Genomic DNA, 16475 nt, shown 5'->3' on the forward strand with positions numbered 1-16475 from the left:
CCCCTGCCTCCCTCGACTCCCCCACTGCATTCTGGCCACACTAGTCTTTCCGTCCTCCCTGAAGCTGTCCTTACTCATGCCCTCCAGACAAGTCTGTCCCTCTAGCCATAATGCTCCCTGCCCTTCATGCCTCCTCCTCACCTACCAGATATCCCCATATTCTTCGGGCTGAAGCCTCTACAGCATTTCTTGGGGAAGATGAAAGAGGAAAGCACTTTTTCTAACCCAGCCTAGAATAGGCCCCCCTGCTACTGGTTTCTGCAGTTCTCAGCAGCCTCCTCACACTGTTGTCTTTGTCCTGGGAACATAAGATCTACCAAGTGACACCTCTGTCTCCCTGCCTGTGGCTTGACTCTGTTATGGTGCCTGGCACATAGCAGGCACTCAGTCAATGTCTGTTGAATGAAGAAATGCATGAACAAATGAGTGAGAGAAGCCACGGTCCCCTTTTCCTCTGGCCAGGTGACACCTGGAGTAGTTTCTTAATCCCTCTCATAAAGATACTTGGTGAGAATCTTTATGGAGAATGCAGACATTCAGAGAGATTAAGAAACTTAGCGAAGGTTACAAGCTAGGAATGAAAGAGCTATCATTCAAATACTAATACTTTCATGTCTGGACAGTCTGTTTAAGGGGAGTAAACTAGAGTCCCGGAGAAGAGGGTCAGGCTGGTGGACAGTCTAAAAACCATGATACTGGACAAATGACTGCATTTAGATCCTTTTGCTTAGAAGCGAAGACTAGGGAGGAAGTGAGGGCTGAGACCCAACTCTCAAAGGACTGCCTCTTGGGGAGATAACACAGGGATCTAGAGTTTGGCTCTAGCCTCTTGGGGAGATAACACAGGGATCTAGAATTTGGCTCTAGCCTCTTGGGGAGATAACACAGGGATCTAGAGTTTGGCTCTAGCCTCTTGGGGAGATAACACAGGGATCTAGAGTTTGGCTCCAGAGATGTTTTCAAGCTGCGTACTTCTAGGATTGTGGCTGATTTGTAAAGGAATGAGATGTGTATTGCCAGAAATGTTCAAGCAGAAGCTTGAAGGCTCATACTTCCCAAAGGGCTTCTTCCAGCTCTGACAGTGTTGTCCCACGGGTGGACAGAACTAACAACTCCTCCTGTTAGTGCTAAATCCAGTGGGGAGAGAGTTTGAAGTTCAGAGGTCTATGGCTGCAGAAGACTTACTGAAAGGTACATTTAATCACACCATATGCTGTGCTGTCCATCTCCAAATGAATGCTGAGACCCATGAAAGTTCTAGGCATCTGTGTCTTTAACCCGCCTATGGGATCCTTCTAGCTGTGGGCATCTGCATCTTGCTTTGGAATCTCAGCAGAACTGTGGGAAAAGGCAGGCAGGAAGCTCCTGGTCTGTCTTTACCTCTTTGCCTTTTCCTGCAACCCTTTTATCCCCACAGACAGCTCCTTCATTCTGAACTCAAGCTCGATGACACTCGCAGAGGGCTCGGGAAAGAATCTTCTTGGAGACGAGGTCATCCCCATGTGCTGTTTTCCAGTTGCTGGCAGTTGGCTCAACACCCCTTCCTGCCAGAGGCCTTCTGCTAATGTGCCAGCTGCTTCTGACACCTGGAGGTGCCTGGCCGCCCCTGCTTTGAAGTGGAGCCAACAGGGAGCTGCTGCCAGTGACAGTCTGCACAGATCTATTGGATCATGGAGGGACCCTTGTGGGCCATGCCTCAGGGCTAGAGAGAGGGACTCTGGGGGAGAAGTAGAGACACTTTGGTTCAGGCTGTGCGGAGCAGAACCATGTGTGGGGTGGAGCCTAGGACAGGCAACTGGAGTGGAGAAAGAGCACATGGCCGGTCTGAGACTGGCCACTTTCTCCCTCCCCTGCTGACTTCCAGCAGCTGGGATAGGCAGTCTGGATGGGAGTTGTAAGGGTGCCAAGTAAGCAACAGCTTCCAGCCTGAACCTACTGACTTGCCAACTTCCTATTCACCCCTAATTAGGGTCAGTTTCCCTGGTCTAGTGGCATGGGCTGCACCCATTTTCCTGAAGTTCTGGATTAGTTGACCCCAGGATTAAGTCCCAGTTCCACCATTCACTGGCCAAGTGACTGTTTCCCTCTGAGGCTCAGTTTCCTCATCTGTGAAGAGGATACAATCATAGTTCCTGTTTCCCAGGATTCTTGTGGCGAGTCAGCATGATGATGTTATATATGCTAGTGTCTAACAGGCGCTCAGAATGAGCGCAGGCTGTAATCAGTAAGTATATTCTATCTGGTTTAAAGTGTGGGAGAGCCCAAAAGAGCAAATAAAAATAGAGCCCAGAGGAAGTGTGTGCTGCCATCATCCACCAGGCAGAGGTCTCAGGAGGAAGCCAGCGATCTAGTTTCCCGTTTACTTTTAGGGGGAAGCTAGCCCTCAGCTAGGGCCAGAAAGAAAAGTCACTTTCCATGAATGGACTTCTTTGAGGAGGTCACATGACTAGCATCAGTCATAGGGTGGCTGAAGGGTGTCCCCATGTCTGTTTGGGCTCACAGTGCACCTCTAGGGTTTTTGTTTGAATGTCAGGGCCATGAGAGAAGCAGTGATGACACGATGTCTGGTTACCTTCTCCAGGTGGGAGGAAAGGCTGCTGCGAAGGTGTCCTGGGTCATTTCCTGAGGGTCACTCCTCTTCTGGACTGTGTTGGGGGCACACTTGTGCTGCACAAGCTGCCTCTAGCCTAGGCCCTTGAAGTGGCATGGGATGTCCAGGTCATTGCTCTGCCCGGGCTCTAGTCTGCACCTCCAGGGTACCCCAAACCCTACCTGCCCTGAAATGCCTAAGATGCTTGATCCAGAGGGTGTGGGAAACAACATGATGATGACGATGATTATAATAGTGAATATTCACTAAGGGCTGTTAGCACTACACACCCATAAGTTCATTTTCTGCTCGTATTAATCCTATGAGGTCAGTTCAGTGAGTATCTTGATGGAGAACGTAGATGTTCAGAGGAATTAAGAAACCTGACGCAGGTTACAAACAGGAGCGAAAGAGCTATACTTCAAATACAGGCCTCTCTGATGCTAGTCACAGTTCTGAGACCACCTGCAGTCACTTCTGGTAAGGAAGAGTGGGCTCTGTGCTGTCTCATGGTAATGAAGCCTTCCTGCTGCCCCTTTCACTTCTCCCAGTCTCAGTGTTTGTTAGAGCAGCTGCCCCCAGAAGGACTGGAAGCTTTGGCCTGGGTGCTGCTGCTTCCCTGCAGACAGTCTGAAGGCCTCATTACTCTGGAACCTCCCAAGAAGCCTGAGAGCTAGGGGTGAACTGGTCCACAGACCTTAGAATAAAGACCCAAACCCAATGTATGGCCTGTAAAGCCCCACTTTCCCTCCCTCTGCCCTCAAATGCCTCAAACTCCAGGCCATCACTGGTGAGAGCCTAGCTTCTTTTCCATGCCGCTTACTTTCCCCGAAATGCTTTTTGCTCTCACTGCTGTCTACCTAATCCCCCCATCATTTTTTATATAAAGGAAATGTTTAGAACCTCAGAAAACTACAGAGAATAACGTAAGAAACACCTGTGTCCCCACTAGCCAATGTTATCATACCATAACGTCTTACTATCCTTGCTTCAGTCTTCAAAAGCTTTGTAAAGTGCAGCATTAAAGATAACCATTTCAGCCACCTGTGCACCCCTCCCTCATCCTATCATCTACCTTTCTTCCTGCGGGGATCACAATGATTTACTAAAACTTGGGGGTCTAGCATTCCTCTGCATGTCTTTATACTATAATTAACTCATGCGAATGTCTGTGTTCTTTTCTTTTTTTTTTTTTTGAGACGGAGTCTCGCTGTGTCGCCCAGGCTGGAGTGCAGTGGCGCGATCTCAGCTCACTGCAAGCTCCGCCTCCCGGGTTTACGCCATTCTCCCGCCTCAGCCTCCGAGTAGCTGGGACTACAGGCGCCCGCCACCACGCCCGGCTAGTTTTTTGTAGTTTTAGTAGAGACGGGGTTTCACCGTGTTAGCCAGGAGGGTCTCAATCTCCTGACCTCGTGATCCACCCGCCTCGGCCTCCCAAAGTGCTGGGATTACAGGCTTGAGCCACCGCGCCCGGCCTGTGTTCTTAAAACATTATATAGCTTTGTTTTCCTTTTTCTCAAACTCTGTGTCATTCTGTAACTTTGATATTTTGAGATTCATCAGGATTGATGCATATATAGCTATTCATTTTAGCTGCTGGAAAGAATTCCACAACTATGGTATGAATATGCCACACTTTATTCTTTCCTTCGGCAGAGGGACATGCAGATTGTTCCAGTGGCAGCTATTACAAACAATACTGCATGTTTCCTTATTCCCAGGGGTAGCTCTTGGACTTTTAAAATTTGGCTAAATTGTCCGAACGTAATTGTAACAATTTACACTCCCACCTGCAGTTTATGAGCGTTTCCACTGTTTCACCTCCTCACCAATATCTGTAGTATGAAACTTTAAAATTTTTGCCAATTTGATAGGTATGAGGAGGTATCTCAATATAATTGGCAGTTTCCTGATTACTAGTGAGTGTGGGCATGAAAATATGCCCAAAGGTTTATTACTAATGTTCTTCTGTGCATTGCCTGTTTATATCTTTGGACTATTTTCTACTGAGAGCCTTAATCTTTTCTTATTGATTTGTAGGTTTTTTTTTTTTTTTTTTTTTTTTTTTTGAGGCGGAGTTTCATTCTTGTTGCCCAGGCTGGAGTGCAATGGCACAGTTTCGGCTCACTGAAATCTCCACCTCCCAGGTTCAAGCGATTCTCCTGCCTCAGCCTCCCAAGTAGCTGGAATTACAGGTGCCCACCACCATGCCCAGCTAATTTTTTTGTATTTTTAGTAGAGAGGAGTTTTCACCATGTTGACCAGGCTGGTCTCAAGCTCGTGTCTTCAGGTGATCCACCCACCTTGGCTTCCCAAAGTGCTGGGATTACAGGCGTGAGCCACTGTGCCCAGCCAATTTGTAGGAATTCTTTATAAAAAAGTTCTTAGCTGGGTGTGGTGCTGTGCACCTGTAGTCCCAGCTACTTGGGAGGCTGAGGCAGGAAAATTGCCTGAGCCCGGGAGTTTGAGTTCAGCCCAAGCAACACAGCAAGACCTCATCTTAAAATAAAATAAAATAAAGTAAAATAAAAATAATTTATGGAAAGCTGAGGCAGGAGGAATGCTTGAGGCCAGGAGTTCGAGGCCAGCCTAAGTAACACAGCAAGATCACCGCCCCCATCTCTACAAAATAAAAAATTAGCTGGGCTTTGTAGAATGTGCCTGTGGTCCTAGCTACTGAGGAGGTTAAGGTGGGAAGATCACTTGAGCACAGGAGTTTGAGGCCGTAGCGAACTATGAATGCACCACTGCACGCCAGCCTGGGTGACAGAGCAAGACTCCATTTCAAAAAATAATAACATTTTAAAATAATTTTTTTGGGGGGGACAGAGTCTTGCTATGCCACCCAGGCTGGAGTGCAATGGCACAATCTCAGTTCACTGCAACCTCTGCCTCCCGGGTTCAAGCAGTTCTCCTGCCTCAGCCTCCTGAGTAGCTGGGATTACGGGCGCGCGCCACCCCACTCGGCTAATTTTTGTATTTAGTAGAAATGGGATTTCGCCAGGTTGGCCAGGCTGGTCTCGAACTCTTGACTTCGTGATCCACCCACCTTGGCCTCCCAAAGTGCTGGAATTACAGGCATGAGCCACCGTGCCCAGTCAATACTTTTTTTAATTTTTAATTTTAATGTTATTTTTTGAGACAGTTTTGCCTTATTGCCCAGGCTGGAGTGCAGCGGTGTGATCTCAGCTCACTGCAACCTTTGCCTCCCAGGTTCAAGTGATTCTCCTGCTTCAGCCTCCCGAGTTGCTGGGACTACAGGCATGTGCCGCCACGCTTGGCTAATTTTTGTATTTTAGTAGAGATGGGGTTTCACCATGTTGGCCAGGCTGGTCTCGAACTCCTGACCTCAAGTGATCCGCCTGCCTCAGCCTCCCAAAGTGCTGGGATTATAGGCATGAGCCACCGTGCCTGGCCAGAATAAGAATGGCAGGCAATACAGCAGGGTGAGGTGGCTCACGCCTGTAATCCCAGCATTTTGGCAGGCCGAGGCAGGTGGATCACGAGAACAAGATATTGGGACCATCCTGGCCAACAGTGTGAAACCCAGTCTCTACTAAAAATACAAAAATTAGCCGGGCATGGTGGCGTATGCCTGTAGTCCCAGCTACGGGAGGCTGAGGCGGGAGAATTGCTTGAACCTGGGAGGCAGAGGTTGCAGTGAGCTCAGATCACGACACTGCATTCCAGCCTGGTGACAGAGCAAGACTCCGTCTCAAAAAAAAGAAAAAAAAAAAAAAAAAGAATGGCAGGCAATACTTTAAATCAGTGGTTCTCAATGTGTGTTTCCCAGACCATCAGCATCACCTGGGAATTTTTTAGAAATATACATTCTTGAGCCCTGCCCTAAACCTACTGAACTCTGGGGGTGTGGTCCGGCCATGTGTGGTTTAACAAGCCCTGCAGGTGACTCTGATGCATGCTCAAGTTTAAGAACCAGTGCTTTAAATCTTCACCCTTGGAACACAGCTTCCCAACCCTTTGTCACTTGGGTCTCAAATGACTTACAGGTGTGATGGTCCCCTTGGCCCAGCTGGGAGGAGGCCAGAGCCTGCAGGCCAATCACAAGTAGTCTTGTCTTTACTGGAGATTTTTGTTATATATTATTTTCTGATTGCTGTGAAGTGCAAAAAGGCCAGGAAGTATTGGCTTTGGAAACCCAGCAACGTCTCATTTATTTATTTTTTAAAATCTGGTACTATTAATAATGCCAACATAATTGTAACAGCAAGAAATTATTACTGGCCAGGCGTGGTGGCTCATGCCTGTAATCCCAGTATTTTGGGAGGCTGAGGTAGGCGGATCGCTTGAGGTCAGGAGTTTGAGACCAGCCTGGCCAACATGGTGAAACCCTGTCTCTACTACAAATACAAAAAATTAGCCAGGCGTGGTGGCGGGCATCTATAATTCTAGCTACTTGGGAGGCTGAGGCACAAGAATCACTTGAATCTGGGAGGCGGAGGTTGCAGGGAGCTAAGATCACACCACTGCACTCCAGCCTGGGCAACAGAGCAAGACTTCATCTAAAAAAAAAAAAAAATTATTACTTATTTAATGTCTACAACGTGGTAAGCAATTTTCATGGTTTTGTTGGTGTTACTGAAATCTTACAAACACCCTATGAGTTAGTTACTATTATTACTGTCATCCCCATTTTACAGATACAAAAACAGGGCCCAGAGAAGTTACGAGATATCCGCAAGGTCATCCAGTTAATGGGGCACAGGTGGGATGTACACTAGATCTTTCTAACGCCATGGGGCCTGTGTTCTTCTAGGTCAAGGTTAATATTACCACTTCTAACGATCATGACAAGTTTACTCTGTGCCAGCCACCATTTTAAGCACATCATATACTTCTCCTTCAATCATTACAACTATTATTATTCCCATTTTACAAATGAGGAAACAGGCTCAAAGAAATTAAATACCTTTCTCAAGGGCACAGCTAGTATGTTGTGAAACCAGGATTTGAACTCAAGAAGTCTGGTTCCAATTGCATGCTCTTAACCATCCAGAAAGCTTCCAGTCCATGGAGGATGGGGAGCGGGAGATGCTCTGGTGATCATTTGGGGATAAAAGAACTACTCCACTAGCTGCAGATGAATATGTGAGGTGGAGGGGATCTCTGGCTTGGCTGCTGTCGTGGAGTCTATTTGCTTTTTCTTTTCCTGTTTTTCCAGCTCACACCTGCTGCCCCAGGGCCTAGCCATGATGCTTGCAGCACATAAGGCAGGCGCATGTGGAGACACCATGCCCCTCAACAGGCTCCGGCTTCCAGCTGCCTGTGGATTACATTCTTTTACGCACACATCATCACAGACTGGAGCCTCCTTCAGCAGCCCATCCCCAGACTTCAGCGTCCTGGATAAAGTAAGCCTGGCAGTGAAATGGGAGAGGGCAGTTCCTCTTCTAGCAATAGTAACTGCCTTGAAGTCTCTACCATCCCCATCTGCAGTTCTGATCAGATGCATAGGTGTGTGTGTGGGGAAGCTGGGACCCTGACCTTGAGGACAAAATGAGAATAGCTTACAAAATCAGGGGATGCTTTCTGGGATACATACAGTTTTTCTACATATGCACCAGCTGCAGTACAGTGGGGAAAGCATGGCATTGAGGCGATGAGGTTGACACAGAAGCTTGATGCTTATACTTGGGGAGAAAACAAACTTATCCTAATTCTGAATTCATCTCTAACTGCAGCCGGTGCCGTGTGGGTAACCTTGGCCCTTCTGTTGTTACTGCCATTCCCATAATTCCCTCACACTGCTATTGACATGGACTGGCTACGATGCTTCCTCCTGCTCAAACAGAAAGGTCTGAGGTTTCTGTCAAACAGCAGGCCTCTAGGTGAGGAGTGGGTAGGTTTCCAGCCACAAATAGAGGAATACCATTCCAGAAGCCCCTTAGTATCAATAACTGTATAATTCTACCTTGGTATCGAGAATTTTTGGTTCTTACAGGATTCTACCACCTACACTCAAATCTTGTGGTGCTTTCATGTATCTGATTGTTTGGAAGGGACTGAGGAGAGAGCTGGGCAAATGCAAAGCTGTGGCTGTGGGGGGCTAAGATGCATATCGAAGGTTCACTCTCATAAGCTCCCTCACATCACAGGAAAGGGAAAAGAGGTCAGTCTTCTGGAGTGATTGATCAAAACCAAGGTCATATGTCACAGAGTGGTGGCAGCCAGTAACCAGTACCTAAGGAGTCGCCTTCTAAATCAAGTTATTTGAGGGGCAGGAACTATATCTTATTCATGACTGTATCCTCATTTGCAGAATAGCTCCCGACACAAAATCAGCACTCAAGAAACATTTGGCGAAATGAAGTACTGACACATACAGCAAGATGGATGAACCATGAAAACACTGTGCTATTAGGTTGGTGCAAAAGTACCTACAGTCTTTGCCATTGAAAATAATGGCAAAATCTCAATTACTTTTACACCAACCTAAAACATGAAACTAGTCACAAATTTTTTTTTTTTTTTTTTTTTTTTTGGAGACAGAGTCTCACTCTGTCACCAGCCTGGAGTGCAGTGGTGCGATCTTGCAACCTCCGCCTCCTGGGTTCAAGCGATTCTCCTGCTTCAGGCTCCCAAGTAGCTGGAACTACTGGTGTGCGCCACCACGCCCAGCTAATTTTTGTATTTTTAGTAGAGATGGGGTTTCATCATGTTGGCCAGGATGGTCTCCATCTCTTGACCTCATGATCCACCCGCCTTGGCCTCCCAACATGCTAGGATTATAGGCATAAGCCACTGTGCCTGGCCATTTTTTTATTTTTATTTTTATTTTTTTTGAGACACAGTCTCGCTCTGTTACCCAGGCTGGAGTGCAGCAGCATGATCTTGGCTCATTGCAAACTCCGCCTCCCGGGTTCAAGCAATTCTGCCTGAGCCTCCCGAGTAACTGGGATTATAGACGTGCACCACCATGCCCAGCTAATTTTTTTATTTTTAGTAGAGACAGGGTTTTACCATGTTGGCCAGGCTGGTTTTGAACTCCTAACCTCAAATGATCCGCCTGCTTCAGCCTCCCAAAGTGCTGGGATTACAGGCATGAGCCACTACATCTGGCCAAGACCACATATACAATTCTACTTATTTGATTTTTTTTTTTTTTTTTAAAGACAGAGTCTCACTCTGTTGCCCAGGCTGGAGTGCAGTGGTGCGATCTCAGCTTACTACAACCTCTGCCCTGCAGGCTCAAGCAATTCTCCCACCTCAGTCGCCCAAGTAATTGGGACCACAGACACATGCCACCATGCCTGGCTAAGTTTTTTGTATTTTTGGTAGAGATGGGGTTTCACCATGTCGCCTAGGCTGGTCTGGAACTCCTGAGCTCAAGCAATCCTCCCCACTTGGCTTCCCCAAGTGCTGGGATTACAGCACTTGGGGCCACTGTGCCTGGCCTCAATTCTACTTATTTGAAATGCCCAGTGGAAAAAGCTATAGAGACAGAAAGTAGATTAGGGGTTGCCTAGGGTTGGGGAAGATGGCAGAGAGGGGACTGAAGAGTAATGGCTAAAAGGTGTAGGATTTCTTTTTAAGGTAATGAAAACATTCTAAAATGGACCGTGGTAATGGATGCACAACTCTGGAAATACATTAAAAGCCATTGAATTTTACACTTTAAATGGGTGAAGTGTATGGTACATGAATTGTATCCCAAAAAGCTGTTAAAAAGAAATATTTGATGAATAAACAAATGAACAAATAAATATAGGATATAGTTGTTGACTCTTGTTCTTAGAGTTACTTAGAATCATGGACTATTAGAATCATGTAAAATGCCAGACAAGGAATATTCACTCACACATTCACTCATATACTGATTCATTCAGCAGGCATTTATGGAGTGTCTGGCATGTATCTAGGTACTATGCTAAGTGATAGTGATTAAGCAGCAAACAAGATTACTATGGATCCTACTTGCCTCTTGGGACATACATACTCACACTTATGGTTCCTTTTCTTTATTTAGAAATTCTCTAATTATTGTCATACCTTCATTCTTGACTTCAGTATTTTTTATTTTTATTTTTTTTTGAGATGGAATCTTGCTGTGTCGCCCAGGCTGGAGTGCTCTGTGGCCCAGGCTGGAGTGCAGTGGAGCAATCTCAGGTCACTGCAAGCTCCGCCTCCCAGGTTCACGCTATTCGCCTGGCTCAGCCTCCCGAGTAGCTGGGACTACAGGCACCCACCACCACGTCTGGCTAATTTTCTTTTCTTTTTTTTTTTTTAGTAGAGATGATCTCAATCTGACCTCGTGATCCATCTGTCTCGGCCTCCCAAAGTGCTGGGATTACAGGTGTGAGCCACCACACCTGGCCTTAAGTTCAGTCTTTAAGGATGCTGAGTTTATCCCCCCAGATTCTGGGGCCGAATCTTCCTTAAAACGATCTGAGCCCAGGCTGACTGCGGTGGCTCATGCCTGTAATCCCAGCACTTTAGGAGGCCTAGGTGGGCAGATCATTTGAGGTCAGGAGTTTGAGACCAGCCTGGGCAACATGGTGAAACCCCATCTCTACTAAAAAAAAAAAAAAAAAAAAAAAAAAAAATTAGCCGGGCATGGTGTGCACACCTATAATCCCAGCTACTCAGGAGGCTGAGGCAGGAGAATCACTTGAACCCGGGGAGAGGCGGGGTGGAGGTTGCAGTCAGTCGAGATTGCACCCACTGCACTTCAGCCTGGGCGACAGAGTGAGATTCTGTCTCAAAGAAAACAAACAAACAAAAAAAATTTTTTTAATAAAATGATTTCTGCCCAAAAGGGAACAATCATGGAAATTTAAAGCTAACTCCATTTGGCTGCTTTTAAATTACAAGAGATAATCTCCCATACTTTTTTTTGTTTTTCAGTGAAGAAAAAAATATCCAAATCTCCTTTGGATAGCAGATAAATTAAAATTATAAAACCTGAACTGCAGCTTTTACCAGTGGCCAGTTGCCATCAGGAAAGAAAATTATCCACTGAATAATGAGGGAGAAAAAAACCTACACAATTTTGAGTGTGTGATCACTAAACAGGTTTCGCACATGACCAGCAAAACTAGGTCATGAGCTGTGAGCTGCAAAACACCCTGCCCCACCTTGAGGCTGGTGTCTGTCACTGGGAGCAATGGAGTTCCCATCTTCCAAGTCAGTAGAGGAGTTGGCTGGCACGTTTCAAAAGGAGTGAGTTGATTCTTGGTGCAGTGCAGCCAATGCAGCTTTGTTTTCAGTGGGTCAAACCACAAAGCAGAAATGATGCCATGACACAGGGAGGTGGGAGCATGAGGAGACTCTGAATCTTCTTGGGCTCCTGATCCCCCATCTCTGGATTCAGGCTGACTGCAGTTCCAGTCCCGCCACTGCTACTTACAAACTATCAGTATATTCGCACATTGTCATCCTGTCTGAGCCTCAGTTCCCACTTCAGTGAAGTGAGCAGTAACAGTACCCTTCCCTCAGCTGGGCTTCATCACTTTCACGCCTTTTTTTTTTTTTTTTTTGAGATCCAGTCTCAAAAAAAGAGATCTGTTCCTCATGCTGGAGTGCAGTGGCACAATCTCGGCTCACTGCAACCTCTGCCTCCCAAGTTCAAGTGATTCTCCTGCCTCAGCCTCCCAAGCAGCTGGGATTACAGGTGCCCACCACCATGCCAGGCTCATTTTTGTATTTTTAGCAGAGACAGGGTTTCACCATGTTGGTCAGGTTGGTCTCGAACTCCTGACCTCAGGTGATCCATCCACCTTGGCCTCCCAAAGTGCTGGGATTACAGGCATGAGCTACCACGCCCAGTTGCTTTCACGCCCTTCTGGTTTCCAACCGCAACCCTCTTCATCACAAGTCACTGGCAACCCTTGCCCCCTCTTTTCTCAGAATATCCTCTAGGGGTATGTGTGGGAGTGTGGGTGTGTATTTGTGTGTGTGTTTTGTTGTTGTTGTTTGCCTAATCCTCTCACCACCCTCCAACTCTGTCTTCAGAGCCGGAGGCTCCCCACAGAAACCACAAAGGATCATTTTAAAAGGAAGTAACAGTTTTTACAAGGATTAGGTGAGATAGTTAAGGTAAACAAATTTAAACAGAACAGTGAAGATAAATGCATTCAATATGATTTAAGGAAGGTAAGGCATTCTTCAATAAACATGATTTTTGCTACATGTCCATTTGCAACCCTAGCTCGGGTTTTTTTTTTTTTTTGAGATGGAGTCTTGCTCTGTCGCACAGGCTGGAGTGCAATGGCGCGATCTCTGCTCACTGAAACCTCTGCCTCCCAGGTTTAAGAGATTCTCTTGCCTCTACCTCCTGAATAGCTGGGACTACAGGCAAGCGCAACCGTGCCTGGCTATTTTTTTGTATTTTTAGTAGAGATGGAGTTTCACCATGTAGGTCAGGCTAATCTTGAATATCTGGCTTCAGGTGATCTGCCTGCCTTGGCCTCCCAAAGTGCTGGAATTACAGGTGTGTGCCACTGCGCCTGGCCTAGCTCAGGTTTTGAGTTAAGTAAGTAAAAGTTAACTGAGGCATAGTCCAATATACCTCATGTGGTTAAAAATTGTGAATGATGGTGAAACCCAACACAGAAATTAGGGGCTTCTAACTATTTCTGCCAAGTCTTGGTTCTGGACTGATCTTGAAAAGCTTCTTCTGGCATAAATAATATAATGTGCCCTTCCTTCAACTGGGGCTTTATCACCTTTATGCCCTTCTGGTCCCCAACCTCAACTCTCTTCATCACAAGTCACTGCCAACCCTTGCCCCCTGATATGGTTAGGCTTTGTGTTCCCACCTAAATCTCAACCCGAATTGTAATCCCCAGGTGTTGAGAGGCAGACCTGGTGGGAGGTGATTGGATCACATGGGCAGTTTCCCCTATGCTGTTCTTGTGATAGTGAGTGAGTTCTCAAGACATTTGATGGTTTTATAAGCGTCTGGCATTTCCCCTGCCTGTACTTCTCTCTCCGGCTACCATGTGAAAAAGGTCCTTGCTTCCCCTTTGCCTTCTGCCATGATTGTAAGTTTCCTGAGGCCACGTGGAACTGTGAGTCAATTAAATCTCTTTTCTTTATAAATTACACAGTCTTGGGTAGTATCTTTACAGTAGTGTGAAAACACAAAAATGCAGCCCCTCTTTTCTCAGAATATCCTCTAGGGTGTGTGTGTGTGAGAGGGGGGATTGGAGGGGTTTGGCCTTTTTCTTCCTCTTCATCTCACCACCCTCCAACTCTATCTTCAGACCCTGAGGCTCCCCACAGAAACCACAAAGGATCATTTCGCTTCCCTTTGGAAATGCAGAATCTATTATGTTTTGGGGCACATCCCAAATAGACCCCTCTTCCACTGCCAGTTTCTTTCCTAAATGCTCCTTTTTTTCATTTGTATACACTTCAGGTTTCTCTAGGAAGCAGCGGCCCACAGAGAGCTGAGTTGGTTTCAAGAATCCAGGAGACGTACCTGGCTGCTTTCTGAGTGAGCTCCAGCGGGAAATCAGGACACAGTAATTGCAGCAAACAGTGATATTCTTTCATGGTCAGCAAATCTGAAGTGGAAATGGAGAGGAACACATTAGGTCTCTGCATTTCAAGTCACTGGCCTCTTTTTGTTCATTTCATGAGTGTCAGACTTGGTCTTGGTAGAGCTGCTCTTTTAAAAGCAAGTCAGTATTAAGGGTATGCTAGTCTCTAACCTCCAGGTATGAGTTTTTTAAGACCAATATTTCTACAAAGCTTTTCCTGGGTGGCAAGCATCCAGTTACAACATTTTGACCAAAGGAGCCTCACTGGCATGAAAGTTGGTCGGGTGAAGAGAACAAACAAGAGAGGCACCTTCATCAGCCTTCTTTGGGTTTCCCTGTATATAAAAATCTGGAAGAACAAGTTATTTCAAAGTTGGTTAAATCTGCTGAAATTCTCTGGCATGGTAACATTTGCCACCACATGCCCAAAGACCATCCACAGAATATCTGGAAGCAGTACTAAGGCAAACAGTCTTGCTGTGTATGGAGGAGAAGAGTATAGCATAGAAACCCACAGATCTCATTACTCTGTCATCCAGTACTGCAGCAGGCTGGCTTCTTTTGAATGCCTGAACACAAATCTGGTCATCCTATTATAAGAAGCCAAGACAGGCCGGGCGCGGTGGCTCAAGCCTGTAATCCTAGCACTTTGGGAGGCCGAGACGGGCGGATCGCGAGATCAGGAGATCGAGACCATCCTGGCTAACACGGTAAAACCCCGTCTCTACTAAAACTACAAAAAAACTAGCCGGGCGAGGTGGCGGCGCCTGTAGTCCCAGCTACCTGGGAGGCTGAGGCAGGAGAATGGCGTGAACCCGGGAGGCGGAGCTTGCAGTGAGCTGAGATCCGGCCACTGCACTCCAGCCTGGGTGACAGAGCGAGACTCCGTCTCAAAAAAAAAAACAAAGAAGCCAAGACAAAGGTCCAAGATATACAGTCAAGGCAACCAAATGATTCCTGATATACAGAAGCAGTGCTTAGGGAGAGGTGAGCCAAGATGAGGCTCTGTGGTCCAGAAGCAGTGCTTAGGGAGAGGTGAGCCAAGATGAGGCTCTGTGGTCCAGCAGATAACCTAGACAGGTGAATCTCAGATTTATAGGATTCCAAGGGAGAAGAAATAAACTGATGCTTGAGTTATTTTGTTGCTGCATGTACTGAAGGCAAAAGATTTTAGATCAGACAAGGAGTAAGAATGTGCAAGTATTACCATATACCAAAGCATTTCGAATATGGAAGGGCCCGGTGATGCTAAAGTGAGAGCAATCCACCCCGAAGCCTGCCTAATTGGGAGGAGGATGAGTGAGAGGAGGGAATCCAGAGGGCATGGCCACATTTGGGGAATGAAGATGATGATCATAGGCACTTGGTTTCTTTGGACCTAAGTTAGCTCAAGCCACAGGAATCCAGATCTTCTGCCCCTGTTAGTTCGGTTGATGCTTTTCCAAGACAAAAACCCCAAATCTCCAGGGAAAGGCCTGGGTTCCTAGTACTTTTTCATCAAAGCTCAATTCAATGTGGGGACAGAGAGTTTGACTAACCACACTGCCAAAGTCAGAAACACCAAAGGAACAGACTCAGCGTCAATATAGGTCAAAGGATCAAGATGGTTTTGTGGCCTCTCCTCTTCCCACTCGCCTGACCTCGGGCACAGCCTGGCAGGAGGTCTGTTCTTCAAGGGAGGGAGTCATCGCCACTCGTGGTCTCAGGCTTGGGGTGAGGAAAAAGGTGAAGGGAAGGGAGAAAAGCCACTGAATCTAATGTGTTCCCACTTTATTCTCACTCCAGAACTCCCCATCTAGAGAGAAGAGAAGAGTGATTTCTGGCAGGGCAGGGAGTAAATAAAGGAAAGTTCTATCTTTGAATCATCAGTGCTTTTCTAGGCTAAACTTTGGTGGATATATCTGATAGCATTCTTAGGGAGAGTCAGAGTGTTTCATAGGAACTTACATTTATCCCCCAAATTACCTACAAAATATCCTTGGGAAGATAACAGAATTAAGGAAAATGAAAAAATGAGAGAGAGAGAGAGAGAGAGAGAGAGAGAGAGAGAGAGTGTTACTTGATTAAGAAAGACAATGCTAGGAATCAACATTAGCTTCCTGGTTTCTAGACCCTAGGCCCTCTTCAGGTTTTTGATATTATTCTAACTCATGTACTTCAAATACTTGCTTCTGAGGACAGAAGAATGATTTACAAAAATCACTGTGTGCTTCTCTAATACAACAAAAGCTCTTAAAAATATGAAAAACAGAATGCATCCTGCTCACCACTTCTGGAACTTGACTCTTCTAAATGTGAAGTGAGGACAGTAGTCATATAAAGAGATTGATGAAAATGCAAGCAAATAAACAACTTTTTTTTTTTTTTTTTTTTTTTTTTTT

The 16475-nt window shown here is 46.2% G+C and overlaps 1 protein-coding gene across 4 annotated transcripts in view; it reads right to left on the bottom strand.

Annotated features, from left to right (window-relative positions):
• The window catches only part of CSTPP1 (centriolar satellite-associated tubulin polyglutamylase complex regulator 1), a 242774-nt gene that overhangs the window by 13981 nt on the left and 212318 nt on the right, over positions 1–16475 (bottom strand). For all 4 annotated transcript variants that reach the window (XM_017862010.1, XM_017862011.1, XM_017862009.1 and 1 more), the window contains exon 4: positions 14034–14118. In XM_017862010.1, the coding sequence (XP_017717499.1) occupies positions 14034–14118 (85 nt within the window). The remainder of the gene's footprint in view (positions 1–14033; positions 14119–16475) is intronic.

This window comes from Rhinopithecus bieti, unplaced genomic scaffold, assembly GCF_001698545.2.
Source record: "Rhinopithecus bieti isolate Rb0 unplaced genomic scaffold, ASM169854v2 scaffold_61533, whole genome shotgun sequence".
NCBI classification, from domain to species: Eukaryota; Metazoa; Chordata; class Mammalia; order Primates; family Cercopithecidae; genus Rhinopithecus; species Rhinopithecus bieti.